General features: G+C 37.8%; 5 protein-coding genes across 5 annotated transcripts; 2 read left to right on the forward strand and 3 right to left on the reverse strand.

Moving 5' to 3' along the window:
* The first annotated feature begins 970 nt into the window (after positions 1–970).
* LOC135168640 (cytochrome P450 4g15-like) lies at positions 971–4,423 on the forward strand. The gene is made up of 9 exons (XM_064133024.1): positions 971–1,318; positions 1,531–1,741; positions 1,827–2,123; positions 2,199–2,491; positions 2,618–2,727; positions 2,803–2,871; positions 3,453–3,621; positions 3,718–3,892; positions 4,188–4,423. The coding sequence occupies exons 1-9, from the start codon at positions 1,177–1,179 to the stop codon at positions 4,375–4,377; spliced, it is 1,656 nt and encodes a 551-aa protein (XP_063989094.1). The 5' UTR covers positions 971–1,176; the 3' UTR covers positions 4,378–4,423.
* LOC135168645 (cytochrome c-like) lies at positions 2,722–3,388 on the reverse strand. The gene is made up of 2 exons (XM_064133030.1): positions 3,214–3,388; positions 2,722–3,072 (listed from the first exon to the last, which is right to left on the reverse strand). The coding sequence occupies exons 1-2, from the start codon at positions 3,338–3,340 to the stop codon at positions 2,888–2,890; spliced, it is 312 nt and encodes a 103-aa protein (XP_063989100.1). The 5' UTR covers positions 3,341–3,388; the 3' UTR covers positions 2,722–2,887.
* Positions 4,199–7,889, reverse strand: LOC135168638 (uncharacterized). The gene is made up of 9 exons (XM_064133022.1): positions 7,545–7,889; positions 6,983–7,109; positions 6,701–6,915; positions 6,525–6,615; positions 6,016–6,317; positions 5,599–5,885; positions 5,042–5,334; positions 4,766–4,960; positions 4,199–4,559 (listed from the first exon to the last, which is right to left on the reverse strand). Exons 1-9 carry the CDS (start codon positions 7,737–7,739, stop codon positions 4,411–4,413), a joined length of 1,854 nt encoding a protein of 617 aa, XP_063989092.1. The 5' UTR covers positions 7,740–7,889; the 3' UTR covers positions 4,199–4,410.
* A 522-nt stretch (positions 7,890–8,411) lies between these two features.
* On the reverse strand, positions 8,412–12,525 carry LOC135168639 (monocarboxylate transporter 5-like). Its single transcript, XM_064133023.1, has 9 exons — positions 12,135–12,525; positions 10,853–10,979; positions 10,433–10,647; positions 10,256–10,346; positions 9,866–10,173; positions 9,417–9,712; positions 9,043–9,335; positions 8,692–8,886; positions 8,412–8,621 (listed from the first exon to the last, which is right to left on the reverse strand). The coding sequence occupies exons 1-9, from the start codon at positions 12,315–12,317 to the stop codon at positions 8,485–8,487; spliced, it is 1,845 nt and encodes a 614-aa protein (XP_063989093.1). The 5' UTR covers positions 12,318–12,525; the 3' UTR covers positions 8,412–8,484.
* Positions 12,526–13,252: 727 nt separating this feature from the next.
* Positions 13,253–23,865, forward strand: LOC135168314 (uncharacterized). The gene is made up of 24 exons (XM_064132347.1): positions 13,253–13,461; positions 14,017–14,305; positions 14,715–14,841; positions 14,921–15,064; positions 15,144–15,271; positions 15,439–15,582; positions 15,704–16,037; positions 16,240–16,395; positions 16,542–16,733; positions 16,807–16,959; positions 17,365–17,367; positions 17,636–17,653; positions 17,734–17,861; positions 18,335–18,443; positions 18,714–18,874; positions 18,964–19,090; positions 20,567–20,710; positions 21,061–21,188; positions 21,264–21,425; positions 21,710–21,918; positions 22,169–22,327; positions 22,401–22,575; positions 22,670–22,994; positions 23,265–23,865. Exons 2-24 carry the CDS (start codon positions 14,210–14,212, stop codon positions 23,606–23,608), a joined length of 3,666 nt encoding a protein of 1,221 aa, XP_063988417.1. The 5' UTR covers positions 13,253–13,461; positions 14,017–14,209; the 3' UTR covers positions 23,609–23,865.
* The last annotated feature ends 76 nt before the right edge of the window (positions 23,866–23,941 follow it).

Consider the following 23,941-nt stretch of genomic DNA (forward strand, 5'->3'; position numbering starts at 1 on the left):
ATATTCAACGGGAAAATGACCGGTAATTTCCGAGTTTTTTTTTCTTTCGTGTCCATTTACATTGAATCGTTTTGTTTGTTTTTTTTTTATTTCTCCATGATGGAGACGTGACTAAAACAAATTGCAAAGAGATTGATTGATATACTGTATCGACCTCTCCGGGTAATCCACCGGATGCCCGTCAATTTTGAAAATAAATGAGATTCTGAATAGACAATCAGCTGTACAGTGGTGACCCCGTCACTTTTTGAAAATTACGGGTATATTGACCTTCGCCAAATTTTTCATCGATCTTGTATTTCATACCCGAAGAAATGAGGAAGTATGACTGGTTCATAATTGAGGTTCACTGAATAATTCAGGGGACTGAAAACAGCGAGAATGATACGATCGGAATAGACTACCAACAACAACGTCTACTTACCTACTGCAATGAAGACACTAGTGACCTAATCACACACAATTAATTATGATGCGAAGTCACTCTCGAATGAGTAAACCTGAGTGATGAGCAACTCCTGTGACAGTGATTTTTGGAATGTAAAAATATGGAGGAATATGAGAGCGACTTTTAAAATGTGAGGTCGAGTCAAGAGAAGTTCAGGCAGAAAATTCAATCGTTTATCAATAAAATTATTGGCGTCTTCTGACGGTCATGTTTGAATGTAAATATATTGAAGTATTAGGATACCTCTAGCCTTCATCAAGTCATATGAACCGATGACAGACAATCGTGTAAATAAACTTTAACTTAGACGACACACTTCTTTTCCTGACAATGTAATTACTCATTCGCCATCGTAAAATCGTCAATTTTTCCTATATTTTCGTTGGATTGAGCCGACACAGTGAAATTTGCGATGCAAAATGAATTCGTCGAGGGGCAAGGTTATTGCATACGTAAAAATTATACATATGGAATATTTTCGCAGACATACCGCGGTTATAAAAGTATCAAACAGATTCGAAAAAATTGCATTGTGCGTCGTGAACTCGGAGGGGTGACAAGTTGATAAAGTTTTGAATAACTGACGATTAACTAACGATTTCATCATCAACACTGGATAGCCAAAGTTCATTATCACCCCCCGAAAGAATCAAGAGACAGAGACGAGTCTGTCGTTGTTGCTCATTAGTGTACAAAGTTTTTCATAGTGTTTTTTATGCAATTAAAAAATGGATGCAGTACCTATTGCTGCTACCTCGTCCTACTTTACGGGCCTCTTTTACCCCCTTGTCTTCATCATCGCTGGTCTCTGGGCAATCCACTGGTACATCGAGAACTTGAGAATTGTGCGGATGGGTAACAAGCTCCCAGGTAAGTCAAAGCGGTCGGATGAAACTAGTGAAAACCTGGTGACATTCTCTCATTAAAATTAAGCAATCGCGATCAGCACGTAAGCTCATTAAATATGACGATGACTTCGCTGAATCATGAAGTGGAGGGTGAGAGTGTACCGTCATTTCCCCTGATATTAGGAAGGGATTAAAAATATCAATAATTCAAGGTCTCACCTTCTGTGAATTTAGGACCAAAAACTGTTCCTTTCTTTGGAAATGCTCTCCTCGCCTTTGGCGTTGCTCCGAAAGATGTGATGAGTGAGGTGATGAAGTACGTCCACTACGGTAGAGTTATCAGGGCTTTTCTGGGTACGAAATTAATTGTCTTTCTGATGGATCCGAGGGACGTTGAAATTATTCTTGGAAGTCACGTACATCTTGACAAGTCGGAAGAGTACAGGTACCGGTTAAATTTAGGGACTATTCCTTGGAGTTGGGTAATAATTTGGAGTTTGTGATTAATGATGTTTGTTGTAATTCACCAGATTCTTCAAGCCGTGGCTTGGCGAGGGTCTTCTCATCAGCACTGGTGAGAAGTGGAGGGCACACAGGAAAATAATCGCACCCACATTCCATCTCAATGTACTTAAAACCTTTGTCCCACTGTTTTACGAGAATAGCCTTGATTTGGTCAATAGACTGAAGTTGGAGGTTGGGAAGAAGTTTGATATTCATGATTATTTGTCAGCTGTGACTGTTGATATTCTCCTGGACACAGCCATGGGCGTGCGGGGGGGAAAGAGAGAAAAGACTGGATTCGATTATGCGATGGCTGTAATGAAGTACGAACTTCAGTTTTTACAAAATTATTTGAAGAACCAAATGGTTGTTTGATGGATGGATTTTCTTCTCAACAGGTTGTGTAATATCGTTCATCAAAGGCAGTACAATTTTATGCTTCGTATGGACCCAGTTTTCAAGTGGTCGAAGTTCGCTACTAAGCAGGAAAAACTCCTCAGCATTATCCATGGACTGACCAGAGGAATTATGGACAAAAGGAAAATGGATTATGCGGAAAAGGGAGAGGAGGCTTATCCCGAGGAGCTCAGACGAGGCAACACCATCGATGCGACAATGAAGGAACAGATTAAATCATCGAAGATGAGATATGTGAGGGATGATCTGGATGAGATCGATGAAAATGATGTCGGTTAGAGAAGTATTTATTAATTCCTGAGATATTATTTACACGAGGTGATTCGTTAACTGAACTCAAGAGACTGGAAAATGATTTTGTCACTTTCCGGTGATGCGTTAAAGGATTTTTTTGTTCCAGGCGAGAAGAGACGCTTGGCCTTCTTGGATCTCATGCTAGAGCTCTCGAGGAATGGAGCCAACATGAGCGAAGATGAGGTGCGAGAGGAGGTCGACACCATCATGTTCGAGGTTACTTGATATTCGATTACTTTTTCCTTTAATGAAGAGTCTGATTAATTTTTTCTAATGGTCCTCTATTTCCAGGGTCACGACACCACCGCTGCTGGCTCCAGCTTTACTCTCTGCGTCTTGGGCATCCATCAGGACATTCAGGTAATTCAAGATAAATTTATTTTAATGTTTTCAAGTAGGCAATTATGTCGCTCCGGTCATTCGCCTTTTTTAATCCAGCGAACACCATTTTCGTTCCTGGAACTGATTTCTTCGGCTGCTCGAGATATTCATCCAAAGTTGATTCATTCCAAGTCGCTCCTTTCTTCTTCATTGCGTCGGAGTAATTGAAACCAGTGGTGGCTATCATCGAGAAATCGAAGAATCTCATTGCTTCAGTTTGATTTTTTTATTATTTGTACGTAAAGTAGAATCACGAGAAGACTGAGAAAATTATTAACACGAAGTCAATGAAAAATAGACAACATTTATTGGATCACTCACTTCCAGCGGTCCTCCCTATAACACCAAATAAATTGGGCCCAATTTTATGCTTGCCGCCTGAAACAATCGTATGACAAGTCGCACACATCTTGACGAATAATTTCTGTCCATTCGCAGCATCGCCCATTTTTCTCTTTCAAAATTTAACCTCGTCCCATCAACTAGCAAATTTTCACCATCAACATTCTTTTATTTCATCCAACCTGAAAAAAGAAAGCTCAACAATTTCTCCTCAACAGGAACGTGTTATGGAGGAATTGGACAGTATATTCAAGGGATCGGATCGTCCCTGCACCTTTCAAGATACCCTTGAGATGAAGTACTTGGAGCGAGTGATTATGGAATCATTGAGAATGTTCCCGCCTGTCCCAGCAATCGCCCGACACCTCAACGAGGACGTCAAGCTTGGTAATGATATCAATAATAATAAAATCACTCTCGCACTTCTATATTTCACTCATAAATGAGAATAATCTGAATAATTATTACATTTAATTATTTCAGCGTCCGGTGATTATGTACTGCCGCGAGGTACCACAGTGATTATTGCACAATACCAGATACATCGTCTTGAGGAGTACTATCCGAATCCCGAGGTGTTCGATCCGGACAGATTTTTGCCGGAAAATACACAGAGCAGACATTATTATGCTTATGTTCCCTTCAGCGCTGGACCAAGGTAATTAAAGAAAATTCAAGTATTCTTTTTTTTCTACAAAAATTAAGCTCATTATTTTTTATTTATAATTTTTGTACATCTCTTTGGTCACATAACGCATATTCAGATTAAAATGGTGATTATTTCTTAACTCAACAAAATGATAAAATTGGAAAATCGAAAACTTACAGCTAGTGAAAAGAGGTCATCGTGACCTGACTATAATGGATGGATAGAATCTGTGGTTTTCATAAATAAAATGTTGAAAAATTAGGAAGGATAATTGAATAATTAATTAGTTTACATTTACGTTTAGATCCTGCGTCGGTCGTAAATACGCAATGTTGAAGCTGAAAGTACTCCTCTCTACAATACTGAGACACTACAAAATTCTCTCCGATCTGACTGAAGCGGATTTCCGGCTACAATTGGACATAATCCTCAAACGCGCAGATGGCTTTCCAATCTGGATCGAGCCACGAGCAAAAACCACGACTTCTATGTAAATGTTCATGATTGAAAATAATAAATTCTTAATGTTAGATTACGGAATTGGGTTTCTCTTGTTTTCTTTTATTCCGATAGTAAGCTGCCAATTCTATTCCCCATGGGAGAATAAACGCACAATTCAGGGCTATTAGAGCCAGCTGGCATACGGCAAAACTGCCCGTCGAGTCCTTGATGATACCTGCAAAGTTGTCGATTGAAATGAATTTTTTTCGTTCTATGTGATAGATAAATTTAAATAAATAATGTAGAGGAGTAATGAAAATTTCTCTTGTATTTTCCCTGAAGCAAAGACCATTTCATCGAATATGACCGATCATTTTTCATATATAAAATGAAGCAAATAATTAATTTGTAAAGCAATAGAAATAAATTTATTCGACCTACCGAAAATGGGATTTGTTATAACAAATGTCACTCCACTGACCAGCGAGTAGATTCCATAGCAAGCGGCATATTTGTGAACAGGATAATTTTCAACTACTACTAGTGATTGAGGAACAAATATAAAAACCCTAACAGCTCCAATTAGCGCCATAGACACCATGATCCCCATTAGGGTTGACTCTAGGTTGAAATACGCTGAGAAATTAATGAAAAATCAAATTAATTTAGCATAAAGCATCGGCGGTGTAACACTCAGCTGATTTTGTCTTTTCTCACCAATTTTAACGACTGCCATAGCTATCATGGCTAAAAACACTAATATTTTAGCCCTGCATTTGATGAAAATCGTCATTATCGTTAGAACAATTTTAGCAACCAACTCAGCGGCGCAAGAGATGGCCACAACATATGAAGCATCCCCAGTTGTGTATCCTCTGTTGAACATTGCCAAGGGCAACAATGAGGAGAATATTATGTCGCTAGAGATGGCACAACTCAGGCCCAAACACATAATGATGAAGGTACAGTCTTTCAGGATCGAAAAGTCAAACAGGTCGAGCATCGTTTCTCTAGAAAAGCCAGCGCAATTACAAGAAATTGTTTATTAAATTTCTAGGACGATTACTGAGAAGAATTCCAACTTTAGTTGATGTGAAAAAATGGAATGCTGTTGAGATAAAATTTCTGGGGATTTTAAACAATTTTTGCAGAAGTTCGGAAATAATTTCAGCAGTTAAATTTTTTTTCTTGAGGATTTTTTCCCTCGGGGGAGTTCGGATGGAAATAAAATCTTATTTTGTAATTGTTAATGCTGTTTTAAATTAATATCTTACATAAATCCCTGGTCTCCTTGATATTGGACCCTCCCATTCGTCTCGGCAATCAGACACTCCTTCTCTTTGACCATCGCTCCAGCCTTTTCGGTCTGAAAACCAGTCGCAGTTTTCACCGAATGTTTCTTTCGCAACTGCATTTCCGCCAGTGCAACCCCAAGGTTGCCTATGCTAGAACTGGGGGATGAGAGGACTGAGGGTCCCCGCATTGACGTTCTCGAGATCGAGTTTACTCGTGACCTGGGGTCTCTTATCAGTGCAACATCAGAACTCGATGCAACTTTTGCCTGAAAACGAATTTATTCAGAAAAGTGAGACACTGTTGAGGTGTCTAAATGGAAGATAACAGTGACATTTCCATTTAATTTCAAGAACATAAAAAAAATTATTTATTTTCTCTCTGGAAAGACTGAGTACCTTCAAGGTATCAGCGAGAACTGTGTGATTCCTTGAGCCTTCCGGAAGATTTCCGAGACTGCTCCATCGGCTGTGTTCAGTGCTTAATTTCTTCTCGTCAATCATTGAAGCTTTTGCATTAATTTCAATGTCTCTAGAGGATTCCCTCACTGGAGTTTTTTCGTGGGAGGATTTTTTCCGCATTTCCGCTCGCCTCTCGGCAAGGACCTCATTAGGATCCCTGAGGTACCATTCAACGGGATGCATTAGCATCATTCCGAAAACGCTGTGAAAACTTATGGCACCGGCTAGAGCTATTGTGCCTAAAAGTGTCCAAATATTATTTTACGGTTGATAAATGCATCAATTAATAATTCCGACAATAAAATTTTTCATTTTCCTGGACTGGGAAAAATAATAATTACAAAAAATAAATATCTACCGGGCGATAAGTTACGTAAATTTATCACGTAATTTCGACATTTTATTTCCTCAAAAGATCTAAAAATAAGAGCACAGATCTTCCGTACCTCGATACCCAAAGACTGGCATCATTTCCCCAATCATGATGGGATACAGAACGCCAAACAAGCTCATAATAATTTGGCTGGCGCTCATCACCTAAATTACAGATAAAATAACTGTGAAAACACTAGAAAAGCCTCAATATAAATCGAGACCTATAAAAATAAAGTTGAATTTTTACGGTGGCTCGTCTCTTGACAAAATATGCGTTGAAATTTGACTGACAGATCGTAGCCATAATGCCTAAGCCAATACCCTGAGCAAAGAAGGTAATTCCCAACTGATAAACATCCACTACCACAGCGGGGATCGTTGAAAAAACGGAGAATACCAGAGCACCGGAGATACCAATCAAACGCATTGGGAATTTTTTCAGTAATACGTTTGTGCAGAGCCCTGGGGACATTTCAGTCAATTAAATTAAGAATATTTTACTCGTGCGAGATAATTAATATTTTTCTACCTGATAATGACCAGCTTATTGTCCATATCATGTTGAGGATTGTCATCCATGCTCCAGGGGAGCCACTTGACTCCAACAATTCTCCGAACATTATGGGAATACAGGGAACAGTACTGAACATCACTGTCTGCGCAGGATTTTTTTCTTTGGTTAATTGACATTTTTTGAAAGGAATTTATTAAATGCACTATAAAATAAAATTCAGTTTTCGTCGAGATAGTTTTTCTTGGTGGACAATTCCACTGCAAAATTGTGCGTATCAGTCACGTCAATGTTTTCAATATAAATATAAAAATTTAAATAAAATGAATATTCCATGGAGAACATCCATAGAGTTCGATTTTATCTATTCAGAGATTATCTACGGAAATTCCTGGTTAGAAATTTTTTACATTCTTTTCTAAAGAGGAACAAAATACCCAGAAAAAATGGGAAATTTCTTATTCATAAATTGAAAATTTGCAATAGAAGTTCAATAAAGTATTTTCCAGTTCATGCTGACATTCAAAATCGAATTATCCTTTTTTTATTGGTCTGTCTCAGTTATTTATTTATTACTCACAAAAGTGACTGTCATTCCCACCGCAACCATCCACCCCCAGCCACCCTCTGGTGCCAGATCCTCTTGCGTCAACATCGGCTCATCATCGCTAGCTTTAGCGGTCATCAACTCACTCTTCAGTATTTTTCTCAAACTGTGTCGTCGCAACATCTCCTCGGGAGCATCGAATTCTCCATTACCAATGCTGTTGGCCATTGCCCACACCCGAGCTTGAATTGTCACTCAAACGTAAATAGTCACTGGGCTCCCATTCACTAATTCGAATGGTAATGAAATGACAATCTCTCCGCATTCAGCTCCGCGCTGAACATGAACACTCAACGTAAGGTAAATCACACGACTTGACAATTGACTAAACACAGTTCTTATCATATGTTGGGAGATTCTTGAGTCTCATTCTTTCTCGCTTTTTATTTGCTGATGGTATTATTGCTATCGGGATACCGAGAGGAAGACATTACTGTCAATCAAAAATTCCGATGTTACTTAACCGGTCGAAATCACTTCAGAAGGTGCAATTCGTTAAATTTAAACAGATCGACAATAATTAATGTCTGTCCAACAGTCAAAGGATAAATATTGGATACGTATTTTTGTTCCAAATGCAGACGAATTTATTTAATAAACTCTGTCCCCCCTTAACGATCAAAAGATCCCTCTGAATATACACAACAATCAAAATTGAGAAACAATTTTTTTCACTCGCAGCCAGACGTCAGATCATGGGTTCGTCTCAGAGTAAATCGCCTTCCGTCAAATTTGAATTTTCCCGCCAGTAAATCGACTCCCCAGAAGCCAATTAATTTCTCAGATTAATTTAAAATTCTAAGATTAATTCCCCAGTCTAAATTACGCACTTATGAATGATTCAAATTAGACACAAATTTAATTCAATAAATACACTTATTTCTGTACGTCAATAGGGTAAAGACTAATTAAGTTATTTTTTTGTTGCTGAATCTCTCTTCCAGAACTTCCTGATGAGTTCCATCCCCCAAGGGACAATGAGAAAGCAATTCGTGGCGATTAGGAATAATTGGCAGACTTTGAAGCTGCCCGTCATGTCCTTAACGAAACCTATCGACAAGTGTTTATTATCTTTAACAAGTCCTTATCAATGAATAAAAATTTCTATCAAAGTGCCTACCGAAGAGAGGGCCACCTGCGATCATAATGAATCCGCTGATTAATGAGAATATCCCATAGCAAGCTGCGTATTTCTCTACCGGGTGGTTCTCGACGATGACCAAGGGTTGTGGTACATACAACCAGGACCTCACTGTCCCTATCAGCACCGTCGACACCAGTATCCCCGTAAGTGTATTTTCCAGATGAAAATATGCTGTAAATAAATCGCTGATGAAGAGCCACTTCTATTTTTAAACAATAATTTAAATATTTTGTATCTCTAGTGATTCCCCAGGGAAGAGAGAAACCGCGATTGTTCAGAGGGCTCCTCAAAGATCACAGTTATCAATGAATAGCACAGTTTTCTTACCAATTTTGACTCCAGCCATTGCAATGGTCGCAAAAAAAAATATCGTCTTAGCTCGAGCCTTCACGAACAGTGTGAACACCACCAGTATTATCCTGGAGACCAATTCAGCAGTGGCCCCTACAGTGATTGTCATAGAAGTGTCAGCAGTCTTGTAGCCACCCTCCAACATAGCCAGGGGTAGCAAAGAGGAGAACGTGAAATCACTCACAAATACAAAACTCATTCCCAAGCTCATGATCATGAATGTTCGGTCTTTGAGGAGTGACAGTTCGAGCAGTTCAGACAGCATTTTCCTGAAAAATATTCCATACCAGAATTATCAGATGACGATCATACGAGTGAAGATAAAATCCGGAGTCTGCTGATCCTCTTACAGAGTTGAAAATTCTTCACGTTGAATTTTATTTTGATTCTTCTCCTTTGCTATCAGATCCCTTTCCTCCTCCAGTTTCTGCTCAGTCTTGTCATCGTGGTAGTCACTGATGTGCTTTGGTGGATGTTCCGTGCGTTGTTTGACATCCGCCAGAGCACCTGCGATGCTACCAATGCTGGAAGCCGATGTTGCTGAGAAGGTCTGCTGGAGCGGTAGCTTTGGCCTTCCAGAACCGGATTTTGAGCGCGGCCGGAAGTGTCCACCTTCGCCTGCAGAGTATGTTCTCTCTGCTTGTTCCTTAATATTTAATTTTCATAGTGAATATTTTTTATCCAGAGGGTAGGAAAAAAGAGGACGTACATCACAATGGATTTAACTGATAAAAAAAAATTGTAGTTCCAACAAATCATTTTTTAAAGACTTTTAAATAAATTATTGATGTTCAACTACCTTCAGGGTTTCTATTAAAATCGATGAATGATGTTGACCAGATTCCTTACACCTGAGATTCTCCAAACTGTACCATCTCCCGGTTTCCAGGCTCAAATTAATGTCCCCTAACGTACATCGTCGATCCTTCACCATCGAATGATTAAACTTATCACTGATACCAGAATCGTGAGAAAAATTTTCTGCCCGTCGCTGTCGTCTCTCCTCCCGCACCTCCTGGGGATCCCTCAGGTGCCACTCGACCGGGTGCATCAGCATCATTCCGAGAATGCTATTGAGACTCATCCCACCGACAAGAGCGGCAGTTCCTTTTAATTAATAATTTTCTTTATTATTAAATTCATAAGTTGCGAGACATTTCACTCGGTTCTGTTCAGTTCAAATCGATACCTCGAAATCCGTACGTCTCCATCATACGCCCTATCCAAATTGGATAAACTATCGATCCAATGCCAACCACCACTTGTGCTGCACTCATTACCTGGAGTGACAATGAAATTAAAATATTTTTAATGTTCTTGAATCCACAAGTGGTATGGGATCTCATTAAAAAAATTAAAAACTTACAATTGCTCTCTTTTTAACAAAATAAGCATAGAAATTGGCATTTAAAATTGTGTAAACAAAGCCGGCACCGGCTCCCTGAACAAAAGAAATGACAGCCATCTCATAAACATGAGTGACAAATGCCAACATGACATTGGGAACGGAGAACAACACAGCCCCCACAATACCGATACTCCTCATCGGATACTTTTTTAGTAGAACATTCGTCAGAAGCCCTAAATAACATTAGAAACATTTTTAGATTAACAAATCCCCAACAATTCTCCCTTCCGCATCATATGAGTTTGTTTATGGATTCAACGGAATTACCATGAGGATGGAGTAGATAAGACAGCGTTGTTGATTCAAATACTAGAGACCTTGTCTCGCTAATGTGAGGGTTATGAAGTTTAATAAAATGAAGTAAATAGGAATTCTTACCTGAGAATGAATAACTGATCATGAATACGGAATTGAGAAGTGTCATGACTGAGCCACCTTGGCCTGTTGACTCGAAAAATTCTCCAAACATAATAGCGAAGCATGGTGTTGAGCCAAACACCGTCACCTATTTCAAATTTTATTTTATGTGTTTACATGGGTCCAAAAAAAATGAAACTTCGTGCAAGAGCTGCCAGTAAGTTTCATATCAGTGACATTGAATTTAATTTACGCCGAAAAACAAATTAATTGTAATTTAAATTTACTGCGTCCGAGCGATCGTTCGGAATTTATCAAAGATTTTTACGATTTTTTAGTTATTTTATAATAACGAATGACTTCGCAGTGCCGTTGAATTCTGAAGCACTCGGAGTATTATCACTGACTAATTGAACAAAAATTTTCGGCATCAATTTATATTCGATGAATGACCGATAGAAAAAGTGGAACAATTTAATTGTTATTAACGAGCCTTCCGAATTGCTGATACCATTCTCGAATCATCAACGAATGATTTTTGTAGCTGAGAGGTCTCTTCGATACCACCGAAATCAGTCTAACAGCTTCCGTGAAAGTGAAAAGCCGTAAATAACATAATGAAATATAAAATGGAGTCTGTCATTCCCAGAAGTGTCAATTTTTGTTAATTAGTCATGAGTGTCTTTAAAAGTCTTTATATCGCCCATATTTCGTGGACAATTTTCCGAGATAACTTCTCTTTTCTCGATTGCACTGAAAATCGATAAAACCAAATGGGATGAGCATGATTATCGCAGTGCTATCAGTGTATTACGTTGATTCTGTGAGACCTACTTTTGCCATTGACCGTTATCATCTCAGATAGATAATTTTTCAGTGGAAAACAAATTGATGACAGGCGCATATCAAAACAAATCATTTTTCGCCGCGCGACGTGATCAAAAAAACAAAATGTCTGACTTTCCACTGATCTATAATTTCCATAATTGGCATGTGTAGAATTAAATACCAGATAAAATGAAACGTTGACTTTCTAATGCTTATTGACAATTCACAAAAAAACTTGAAATAGATAATCTGGTTCATCAAATGACAATGATAATTTCCCTCTTCAGTTCTACTCCGCAATAAAACTGTTGTATCACATTTAATTGTGATTGAAATTTGGTAAATTTATCACAAATTAAAAACAAAATGACAAAATAATTTACGAAAAAGTGTTTTTTTTAATTTCGTAAATTTTGCAAATTGAACTTCTCACGATTAATTCCCCGGAATCGAAATGAACTGAATAATTCCTTACAAGAACGAGAATCATCGCTAGTGCCACCATCCACCCCCATCCCCCATCAGGCGCCAGATCCTCGAGTGTCAGCTTCCCATCGTCATCACCCCCAAAATCCACATTTTTCCGTACCTTCTCCGGATTTCTGTTCTTCTGTTTATTGACATAATCTTCAGCACTTGCCGAAGATACTTCTACCATATTCACGCTCACAATATTTTGCCGACTTCCACAAAATAACTTAATGTTCTGATTTACATTCAACAACGGGCAAACCACCAGTCGATAATGACTCTGATTTCCACTTTGAGTCAATAGACATAGACTGATAATGAGAAGTCAGTACCTTAAGTATTATGGATGTACACTGTTGCGAGTGCGATGGGTAAGGTATGATGTGTGAATGATGGCGTTAGACGATTGACACGGATGGTGCCTTATCTGAGTGGTTGATATTTTAGGCGCTTGCTGGGTATTTGTTTCTTTTCACTGGCAGGATGAATTATTGCTATCATTTATGATCACTGAGCGTATCGTCAAGGGTGATGAGGTATCCTAAACATTCCACGCTTGGGTTTACAATTCATTGTTTTGTGTGATTCAATGATCAAGCAATAGTTTCACGCATTGTAAGTGGTTCATACGTTAGATAATTTTAATTAATGAGTTAAATGGGCTGCGACAGGCCTCAGCCTTCTGTCGACTAGAATTTTCGGGACTTTCGACGGGGGGAAGACACAATTACAATATTCCTTCATTATAATAATTATTTTATTATCTCATTAATACTTTGAATCGTGCATTAACTTCTTATGAATCAATATTAATTTTATTGTTCAGTTTATGTGTGAAAGGCATGTATAATACATGATTATAAACTATATAATTTATGTCGCAAAAAAAATTTTTACTTAAAAAAAAACTATTCAAAGTGGAAGAATCAGAAAAATTTTGTCAATAAAAAATTGAGATTAAACGAAGTGCAATGGAGAGAAATGTTCTTTTATTATATGTTCGACATAATTCCAATATCACTTCACTTTAAATTCATCATCTTTATCTATTAATCCCCCTGCGTTAGTGCTGAAAGTACCTCCAAGCTTCACTTGATACTCTTTCTGCTCACAAAGCAGTAAACATCCGAACAGTAGCCTCCGAGCTTGTTTCCGTATAAATGCTCATGTGACTCATTAAAACATTGTGATACTCAATGCCATTAGGATTCCGTTACTATAGTGGAACATCGTCGTGATAGACAAGAGTAAAAATTTTCCATCAATAACATTTTCCTGAAATTCAGAGAAAAATATTTATTTTCCGGGTTGCGGTATCTCGGCGTTTACAGGTAAAAAATCCTGGGAATCGCTCAGTCTAGGAATAACGTCCAGTCAACTCGAGACAAAAGAAAAATAATAATAAAAATTGCAGGGCATTTTGGAAAAATTGCGCGACAGATTTTTAAATTTCTCTGTCACATTTGGCTCCAAAATTACGAAGAGAAAACATAATTTATATTGACTATTGACCTTCGTGTATTGATCAAATCATTCCCCTCTATTAATTGTTGTATATATTTGGATTCATATAGTTCAAATATAATCACAAAAAGAATGAAATAAATAAATAAATTTTACTCTGGGTTTCTCCAATTGAAAAATTTATGAAAATATATATGAGATATATTTTTTCAATATAAATTATTCCGTCTGTGTTATTTTAATTAGCCCCTCATCTGAGGAGTTATCGACCCCGTGACATCTCGATAAACCCCCTAAAGTCAATCCCGATTGTCCCATGACCCAGAAAGTCCCGGTGGTCTAACCGTACCATATGTTAATGAAACCAGGAATTCCATAAACGTAATCATTGATAAGGTATCGTTGCTAATGATGGATTCTAGGTGATAAGTGGGCTCGACACTCGCGAGCCAGCATTCGATTACTCGGATTTGTTCATCGTGAATGACAGGAGGATCTTCACAACCTCCTCGCCATTCGATTTTTTCCCCGACACTCTGGCAGTCGATATAACGCGCTACCGGGGGAATTCATGTTGTCAGTGCGCGTGAAATTGTGAAATTCTGACGTTCAAACATGAAGAGAAAGAAGGAGACCGGAAGTGAGGACAAACCGGAGGCACCAGACGGTGGCTGGGGATGGTTTGCGTGCTTGGGAAGCAGCTTAATTACGGTAATTCATTCGATCTGTCTCAATAGTTCGAATGTTCGCAGAGACAAGGGTTTTGATTTTTGGGAGATGTCACTGATGTCCATTGACATCACCACTCATTATCAGGGATTTTTTAGTGAGTCACATTCGGTAAAAATGACGAAAGACTTCACTTCATTTTCAATTGACAATTTTCTCCTTTTTTCTGGTAATTTGTAGTGGATTTTATTATCAAACTGCGGTAATTGACTCAGTGATAATGAGGGTCAATTTATGTACTGCCAAATGTCATGAATTATTTTGAAAAATCATAAATAATTAATGACTAATTTCCGCAAATCAACAACATACCGGAAAATCAAACCGTTTTTTCTCTGCACTCACTTCATTACGTTGGAAAATGGATAAAATTTTTGCTGTGAAATTGTAGCTCTCGTTGAGGTCCTTGGACCCCTCGTTTGGACTTATCTTCGATGACCTTCTCACTGACCTCAAGATTGATTCGACCAAAGCCTCTGTCATTCTCAGTGTCTTGGACGCATTTTGCAATTTTTCAGGTGATTTCATTCTGCCATGACTCATATACAAAAAAATCCATTCTCATTACATAAATTCAAATTTGTTTATACTCTTCAGGATTATTTGTTGGACCTCTACTCACTAGATACTCATTTCGAACAGTGGCAGCATTCGGATGCAGCCTCTCCTGTGCTGGCTTGATGCTCACAGCATTCGCCAGTAGCTTCTTACATATTGTAATTACCTACAGTATTCTGACAGGTGAGAAATCTTTTTTTCCCTGACAAGGTTGTGATTCAACCCATCATCAAGTTATTAATTATCAATCCTTTGTTCAAAGGCGTTGGAACTGGTTTAGCTGTTGCAGCCTCATTTGTAGCGCTTAATTCGTATTTTTCTAAGAAACGCGGACAAGCCGTGAGTTTTTCCTCTGCTGGAACGGCACTCGCTATGATGGTAGTTCCACAAGTGAGTTAAGACATAAATAATACGATAAATATAAATATTTACGATGTGTACAATTATTTATATATTTTTTACATCATGTTTTCCATTGCGAAGGATTACAAGTTGATATTTCCACATCTTGTCGATCTAATATACCGCGGGCAATTGTTAATAAAAAATGTTTTTAGGCAGCACATTTTCTCCTCGGTTTGTACCAATTTCGCGGAACAATGTTAATCATTGGAGCGTGGTCAATGCACTCAATCGTTGGCGCCTGTTTACTGCGACCACTGATACCAAAAAAATCCCCGAGAAAAATGCCAATCATTAAGGTAGGCTTTCCGATTGCAGAGAATTTTATCAGTTCTTATCAGTAAAAGTGACAAAAAAGCGATCGACGCACACGTCGATTAATCTCATCATTTCATTAAGCAAAACTACTCTGTGTAATAGGTACTAGACAGAGATCACGTGGATCCGGAAAAAAAAGCGATCGAGGGTGAGGCATTGCTGGTCAAGCAATCAAATCAAATTGATGAGAGTCACGAGAGGCAGGAGAATGTAACTTCACCGTTCTGCAATGGGGACGAGGAGTCGAAGAAGACTGACAATTTTTTTCGAAAGTTGAGGGCACGCAACGAATATTTCAAAGTTGTTACCGATTTGTTCGATATCGATCTCCTGAAGAATTACTCTTATCTCAATGTTATTTTCGGACTGAGTTTGTTTAATATCGCTGAATCAAATTTCAAGTTGATGACACCATTTTTCCTCAGAAAACAAGTTGGTGAGATTTTTTTAAAATTTTTTCACCCACTAATTAATTTAATATCTCTTTATGTTGCATTCTTGAGTCAAAATTGAATTTTTGATACCAATTTTCACGTGGGGGACTCCTTCTTCAACTTCTCAATTTATTAAACGTTTAAGGATACATTAGATATTCAATATTGCCTGGATAGTCATCTACTGAAATATTTTTTATTAAGGACTGACCGAAGCTGAAGTCGCATTTTGTCTGTCTCTGATGGCGTTCACGGACATCGTAGCCCGACTGATTTTACCAGTGGTCTATGATAGGCTGGGCTTCAAGAAACGTCGCCTCTTCTGGATCAATGCTCTTTTTGTTGCAATGGGCCGCTCCAGTGAGTCTACGACAAGCATTTGTCATCCATTCGTAATACGACTCTCACAATCAAACAATACACCCCATTTATCCACAAGCTCAAATATTTGATTGTGTATTATCATCCTCGAGGCTCTCCCCCATAATTGACTCTTTCCTTTCCAGTTCTGGCTGAAATGTCACAGGGCATATTATTGTTTGTCGTGTTAGTCATCAATGGGTTCATTCGTGGTGCTGCCATTCAGAATCTCCAGTTGTCAGTGTCGGAGACTTGTTCGCTGAAGAGTTTACCGTATGCTTACGGGCTTTTTATGGTGTCCAAGGGCACTTTCTCACTTTGTTTCAGTCCTCTCATCGGTGAGTTGAAATTAGATATTTAAATTGTATTTTATGTGCGAAATTTCAATTTTTACGGACCCTTTTTCCGCAGGATATGTGAGAGATTACAGCGACAGTTACAGAATTTGCCTCCACGCAATGAGCATCCTCATCATCATATGCTTCATCACCTGGGGCGTTGAATTTTTTTTGAAAGCCATTCGTAAAAATTCGAATAAAGTACCTGAAGAAATTAAAATTCAAAGCAATTGAACGAGGAATAATTGCCGGGAATTATTCTCTCGTGCACACAGGTGAAATAATTTGATAGGAAATTATATTCCGGAAAAAATTACGGAAAAATAATTCATTTTTATTGAATTTATTCTCTCCGTCTAGCAAAATCTAGAATTTTTAAAAATATTATATTATTAAACCGTCTATTAGTTTTTTATATGCTCTAGTTAGTAGGGAGCTCGATGCGAAAAGCTACTTAAAACTTGCACAATTAATAAATCATATTATAATACTCGTTCATTGCTAGTGATTACTTTAATTAATTAGCGAAGATGTACATTTTTACGAACGAAAATATAATAATGGGCTGTGTCATTGGTGCGCCGTCCTGATACTACTGTAAATACAATTAATGTCAATATCAATTAAACAGATTGTACATAAACTTTTTAATGATTAAAGTGACACTGTTCGTAAAAATTTAATTTTGTCAGTTAATTCCGGGAGTCAAAAATGTCCATAAATTTTATTAGAAATTCGAATACCAGATTTTCTCCAGATATTTATTTTGTTTTTATACATAAAATATTCTTTTAAAAATTTTCATGAATGTTAAGGTTTCGAATACGATTCATTAGTCGCATAAGTTCTCCGCTCGATTACTACCATCAATTTAGCTAATGCAGAATAATCCCTCACCTCAGTTAATACAAAATCTAAAGGTAATTGTTTTTTTACTATTTGAAAATTACGCGAATACATGCATAAAAAAACTATCAACTGAATAATAATGTTTTTATAGAATATGAAGACTACAGTGGTAATTACGAAACCTGTTTCGCACAGATTTCTCATTTAATTTACTTTATTATTGCTAGCAGTATAGAATGTTATGAATTCCTCCAAGCTCTGTCCAACTATTGCTTAAAAGTGAGAGAATGCGTATTCGCAGTGGTGTAAATATTCAAAGACATACGGTCATGAAGGTGAACATATGTTATTATCACGAGCATTGTTCCCAGTGAAGTTGCTATCCCCATAAATAATTTATTTATTTCTGCACATGCTAAATGACATCTCAAGCAACGATTTATTATTTTCTACTAATGAATATTATTTTATTCTCTAATAAGAACAAGTCATAGTTGCAGATGTTATCTAAATAAAAATTGGTCCCATATTAAGATTATTTAAGATAATTTTTACTTTTAATTGAAAATATCAATAAATCAGTTCTCAAATAAATATTATAATTCATTCATTTAAGAGTACAACTGCCCTGCACGATCCGCCACAATATTATTATTATCAGATATCGATTTTTCCCCCAGATTAGAAATTTTAATGAGTATGGGATAACCAGAAAATGAACAATTGTTATAATGGACATTTTTCACGTCAAGAGACCGGCCAATATCACAATGATTAATCGCATTGAAGCCTTCGATTGCTGTTCCACTTCTGATAAGTCGAATCCAGCGAATGAGTCTTTAATTCTCTTCATTATGTTCAGTGCTTCAATGCCTTCATTAAAATTGTAATATAACAGTGAATATGTTACCTACATCCTGATCACTGAGGTTCAGAAAATAATTCCTCGCGCCTTTTTCCAATGACCCTGAAACCTGGTTTGCTACACTTGAAACCAGAAAACGCGCTTACCACGTCATAGTTTGGGTGTGAACTTGTTGGGATATCGCGCAATGCAGGAGTGGATAAACTCTCAAACCGCTGTCCAGTTGCTAATGTTCTTCCGTTGGTGGTCTATCGTGCAAGAGTGAGCATATCCCCGTGCAATGGGTGCCATGACGACCGAAGGTGACAATGTTAAAGACAAGGGAAAGAAAAGTACAGGAGAAGAGCTCAATACATTGACAGATGATTTTGTGGCGCCTGATGGGGGTTGGGGGTGTATTGTTGTACTTGCCGCTGGTTTTTCCAACGTGAGTGATACTCTCGTTAAATAATCAGACTCAAATGTTTCAGAGATTGTGAATTTATATTTTATTCGTTCTATATTCTTCCCGTGAAGCTTTGCGTGCTGGCTACAATACAAAATTTCAGCCTGATATTTAGGGACAAATTAGACCAACTTGGAATTACACCAACGGAAACAACGACCATTCTTAATGCTCATCTTGGTTTAACAGCTCTGATTGGTAAGTGCTAATTCACTATCTGCGTTTCACTTCTGCTGGCATCAAATCAATTCCACTTTCACTGGATTTGTACACGCGGTGCGTTTAGTTGGAGGGAAAATGTTTATTTTATTTGACGCATTAGTGGTGTAATAATTTGAAAGTGGTCGGTTGAGGGAAATAAATATCGAGGGGCCTAATAGGGAATTGCCTTGAATGACTAAAATTAACTGATGTGAACGAAAAAAATTAATTATTGACTCCCAATGAATAATTATGAAAACTCATTGCTGTCAAGGCAAATCAAAAGAGCAATATTCGCGATATTGATCAATGTTGGCCTAGCCTCGGCTCATGTGACTCTTCTGACCCGGCACCTCTTGCGAGAGATTCGAGAGCATAATCGAATAATGTCAGATAAACACGATCAGTTAATTTCCAATAAATATTTGATATCGATCAGCGGGGTTTGAGTGCACTCTGGTCTCTTTTTGCTGGAACAATGGAACGATTGACAACTCATTCACAAAATTACTTGGTCATCATCCCGTCAATTCGATGATGTAAATCAGTCCAAAAAATTGGCGCTGTGACTTTCTCCCTAACAGGCGCATGCCAAAATCGAGCCAAACACGAAAGCCCTGGGGCTATTGCTGTTTCATCGTTAAAAACTTTTTTTACGCTTAATTTTGAAAGCAGCAGGGGCCACGCAATCATCTCATTTCGTCATTAGCACGATCCGGTACTTTTATTTATGCTTTTTCCTCTGCATCTGCTAATAGTCGATGTCTCTGACAAAGCCACCTGGATGCGTGGCAATTTGAACCTTTCAAATTTTTTATTTATTAGATATACATACTCTTTCCACTAGTCTTCAAGATTATAGCTCATCTGAGCACTTGTACTGAGACTCCGACAAAGTTAATTATCCCGGTGATGGTCAGAAACTGATTTTCAAATCATCGACGTAAATATTCGTAAAAAAATACCAACTTCGTTGCAGTCACAGCCAGTTTTCTAAACAAAGACTAGAGATTTTTTAAATTATTAATCGACACAGTCAGACAGTTCCTTCCTTTCATTAATCATCTGACACATCATCCACTCGTAAACAAACTCATCAATTCTATAATCAATTATTTTCCATTATTTGCAAATGGCTCAGACTGATAGCAAATATTTCTAGTCATCATTCCCAATAAAATCTAGGTCGATCATTATCGAAAATCCTCACTCATCTTCAGTATTGTTAATCGAACCAAGTGCTTCTCGTTGATCGCCTACGTATCAAGTTGCATCACCAGTCACGGGATTATCTGCACAACAAGTATGCTAATTCTCACAATGCCGATTGATCCGATGTATTAGCGATCAGCTGTTGCCCACTCGATACGGAGGGAATCAATAAAAAACTGACCCTGAGCAGGCCAACTCATTATCTCTAATTGGAATTTCCAGGGGTTTTCTCATAGTCCGTTTATTTTCTGGGTTCTCTAGGTCTAGCGAATGGACCTCTCTTCAAGAAATTCAGCTTCAGGCAGTTGGCTCTGTGTGGGACAATTCTCTGTTCATCAGCGACGATACTGCTCTCTACAGCCAAGACATTCTATGAGATTCTCATTTATCTTGCTGTCTTCCACGGTGACAAATCAATTTTATTTATTTTCAAGTTATCGATTGATCGTGGCTATTTTTACCGAGTTTATCTAGCAAATGACATTTCATTCGTGAGAAAAATCGCTATCGATCGGTCTTGATAGATGTTGATCATTAAAATAGTGGTAATTTCTCAAGGACAATTCGAGACTTGTAAACTTTGAATTTGCGATTATTGAAAGCTGACTGGGAGTGTCAGTTGCTAATGGTCATTTGTAATTTCATATTCTGCGTTAGAGGGATTCCCTCAATGATAACTAGCGTTGGAATGCGATTGAGTGTTGGGTGGAAAAAAATACTTTGAATATTTCTAATTATTCGTTGACAATGTGCAGCTACTGGATCGGGAATATCAATGTCATCGAATGCTCTGGCTCTAAATACATACTTCAAGAAGAAAAGGAGGTTGGCAGTGGGCCTCAGCTGGACATGTACCGGCCTTGGACCCATCATTATGCCCCATGTAAAGTCACAGATGTTCAAACGATGACAGGAATCATCGATGCCGGTTATGATATTATGATTTTTCATTTCACAGATAATTACAGCTCTGATGCCCATATTCGGTGTCCCTGGGACTCTTTTGATTTTGGGTGGATTTGCAACCCACTCAATTGCTTGCTCTCTTTTACTTCATCCAGTTGCATGGCATGCCAAGAAAATTAATGCTATGGACGAACTGCGGGCTGAAGTAATCAAAGTATGTCGAGTCCTTCATTTTAGAGATAAAAAATTCAATGAAAAGTATGAAATTAATTGGATGGAATTAAAAGCCATTGGATAATTACAAATTAAGTGAAATAAAATTTTTCAAAACTGTTACGGAATTCCCTCGCAGTGTACCGTAATTTTTGCTTGAGTTTTCTGTACAAAATTACGAAACTGCCACTTAAATTCTCTGAGGCACTTTCGTAATCTCTGTATGTGCTAAATTGTCTAATATTTACATGGCTAAGCGAAATGTAAATTCTACTTTTTATTCAGGAAAAAAACGACGCAACCTTAAATAATGGTACGCGAAAGGATGTGAAAGCTCTATCGGTTGAGAACTTGAAGGAAAAATTATCGACAATTGCTGATGATCGTCAGGGATTTGGAAGTCAATACCTGTATTACGATGATGAAGAAGAGGGTGCGGCGGGTATCGATGTCGAAGGTGGAACTCCCATGATGTCGCGCGCCAACGATGGGTGGTAAATTAACAAATTAATATAACAAGGAGAAGAGACGTTTAGAAAAACATATTTAAAAATTAGTATACGTTAATTTACGATTATCCACGGAGAGGAATTCCCTGAAAAAATTTTGGTCTGACATTTCTGAAAAGATTTCACAGAAAATCAAGAAAAAATGGCGACCAAGCCAATAAAATGTCTTGTGCGAAGACAGAGCCAGAACTTTTCTTAATAATTTCTCTCCGCATTTTTCTCTCGTTCTTCTCAGGTTCTCAAAGAAAAATTCATCTACGATATCCCTCACCTCAAATCGCACAGTGAAGCATGAAAATCCCCAAGTGCGTTTACGAAACAAGTCGTTCAGTTTGAGCAGACCAGCGAGCATAACAGCATTGAGTCAAGGCCACTCTCTCAGAAATATTGCCAAGTAAAATAATTCCAAAAGCATTACCCAATCTTCAACTACAATCTCTCATGTCTATAAAATATTTATCAATCAGGGGCGTTAACGAGAGTGACAGCAAACGGCGAAAGCTATCTAATCAGATATCTGGAGCTACACCGCTGATAATCGTGAAGGAATCCTGCGAATCCACAAATTCCAACGAAAATAATTGCAAAACTGATGACTGTGAAAAATGCCAATTGGAAGGAGCTGCGAAGGAGCCTGTGGAGGTGAGAGAGTCCGGTAAGGGAGTTCTCGGTTTGCAAGAGGCCATCTCCACTCGCAAACGAGTAATTGAGGGAAAATTATTATTTTCTATTGCAGGAGCTTTCCCCTTCGCGCTTCAAACGCTTCATCCACGCTGTCGTCATCTTCTTCGATCTCAGCCTCCTGCGGGATAAGATCTTCGTTAATTTGATGCTGGGATTGAATTTTGCAAATTTTACGGAAATTAATTTTGCCCTTATCACTCCGTTCATTCTGGGTGATTATGGACTTACGATTAATCAGGTGGCTATGTTCATGTCGATACTGGCTGGGGTTGACATGACTGCCAGGGTTTTCATATCCTTCTTGGCTGCCAAGATTGGATTCAGCAATCGAACTTTCTTTCTCATTGGCGTTGCTTTCATGTCGTCAGGAAGACTGAGTAAGTTTTAATCACGAAACGTTGACCCATATACAGTCTCTAATTTAACGGTCATTAGTTGAATTCGGTTTGTCTTAAACTCTTGGATTTTTTCATAATATTTTACATTAAATATCTCAATAAAAAAATCACAGAACAATCAAGTTCCATCGGAGTTTGGTCATTGAATATTTTTTAAGAGAGAAGAAGAAGAAAATGAAATGAATGATAATGGGAATGTTTCAATGTTCTCGGATTATTGATGATTATACTTTGATTAATTAATTCCAGTTCTCGCACATACACTGGACTACACAGTAATCCTGCTGGTAGCAGTGTTAGTCGGCTTCGGAAAGAGCTTAAGAACGATCTTCATAGCACTAGTAATTCCCGCTCATGTACCATTATCTCGGCTACCAGCAGCCACAGGACTACAGTTAGTGACAAGTGGTCTAATTTCCATCAGTTTTGGTCCCCTCGTAGGGCAAATCAGAGTCCTCCTGGGAAGCTATGCCATGCTTCTGCATATTCTGAATATCTTTCCCTACTTGGTCATCATATCCTGGACTCTAGAAGCGTGGATTACATCGAGAAGAGGGAAAAGAACCGGAGATGAGTTAAACCCTGAAGTTTAATAATTTTTTTCACTATAATTCTTAATTTACTTAAGTTAAAAAATCCATATCACGCCCAAGAAAATCATTTATGTGAATTGAACACAATTTATTTGATTCAAAAAGTCGATATTCACTTCAAATAAATTAATTTTCTGACGGAAGTGACGTTGTGCATTTGAATTTTGAATTTAAGCAGATGAATTATCAAGTTCGTTATGAAATGTATTATTTCTTAGTTAATAAATCTAATTTCCCACATAAAATAGGAATAAAAATTTTTTTTCGTCGTTTTCTCGGAACTCAGTCACTAACAAAGTGGATGAAAATTATTAGTGATCACTCCCCAATAAT

This window comes from Diachasmimorpha longicaudata, chromosome 13 (genome assembly GCF_034640455.1).
Source record: "Diachasmimorpha longicaudata isolate KC_UGA_2023 chromosome 13, iyDiaLong2, whole genome shotgun sequence".
Taxonomy (NCBI): domain Eukaryota; kingdom Metazoa; phylum Arthropoda; class Insecta; order Hymenoptera; family Braconidae; genus Diachasmimorpha; species Diachasmimorpha longicaudata.

Excerpts from the sequence above, each read along its gene's own strand:
- LOC135168314 (XM_064132347.1), top strand. The coding sequence starts at position 14,210 with ATGAAGAGAAAGAAGGAGACCGGAAGTGAGGACAAACCGGAGGCACCA. Across the intron at positions 19,091-20,566 it reads TGGTTTAACAGCTCTGATTG|GTCTAGCGAATGGACCTCTC; the intron begins GTAAGTGCTAAT and ends TGGGTTCTCTAG. Across the intron at positions 21,426-21,709 it reads TGCGGGCTGAAGTAATCAAA|GAAAAAAACGACGCAACCTT; the intron begins GTATGTCGAGTC and ends CTTTTTATTCAG.
- LOC135168639 (XM_064133023.1), bottom strand. The coding sequence starts at position 12,317 with ATGGTAGAAGTATCTTCGGCAAGTGCTGAAGATTATGTCAATAAACAG. Across the intron at positions 10,174-10,255 it reads GGAGACGTACGGATTTCGAG|GAACTGCCGCTCTTGTCGGT; the intron begins GTATCGATTTGA and ends ATTAATTAAAAG. Across the intron at positions 8,622-8,691 it reads CGCAGGTGGCCCTCTCTTCG|GTTTCGTTAAGGACATGACG; the intron begins GTAGGCACTTTG and ends ACTTGTCGATAG.
- LOC135168645 (XM_064133030.1), bottom strand. The coding sequence starts at position 3,340 with ATGGGCGATGCTGCGAATGGACAGAAATTATTCGTCAAGATGTGTGCG. Across the intron at positions 3,073-3,213 it reads TATAGGGAGGACCGCTGGAA|CCACCACTGGTTTCAATTAC; the intron begins GTGAGTGATCCA and ends TCTCGATGATAG.
- LOC135168638 (XM_064133022.1), bottom strand. The coding sequence starts at position 7,739 with ATGGCCAACAGCATTGGTAATGGAGAATTCGATGCTCCCGAGGAGATG. Across the intron at positions 5,886-6,015 it reads TTCTCGCTGATACCTTGAAG|GCAAAAGTTGCATCGAGTTC; the intron begins GTACTCAGTCTT and ends ATTCGTTTTCAG. Across the intron at positions 4,560-4,765 it reads TATAACAAATCCCATTTTCG|GTATCATCAAGGACTCGACG; the intron begins GTAGGTCGAATA and ends ACAACTTTGCAG.
- LOC135168640 (XM_064133024.1), top strand. The coding sequence starts at position 1,177 with ATGGATGCAGTACCTATTGCTGCTACCTCGTCCTACTTTACGGGCCTC. Across the intron at positions 2,124-2,198 it reads TATGCGATGGCTGTAATGAA|GTTGTGTAATATCGTTCATC; the intron begins GTACGAACTTCA and ends TCTTCTCAACAG. Across the intron at positions 3,622-3,717 it reads CAACGAGGACGTCAAGCTTG|CGTCCGGTGATTATGTACTG; the intron begins GTAATGATATCA and ends TAATTATTTCAG.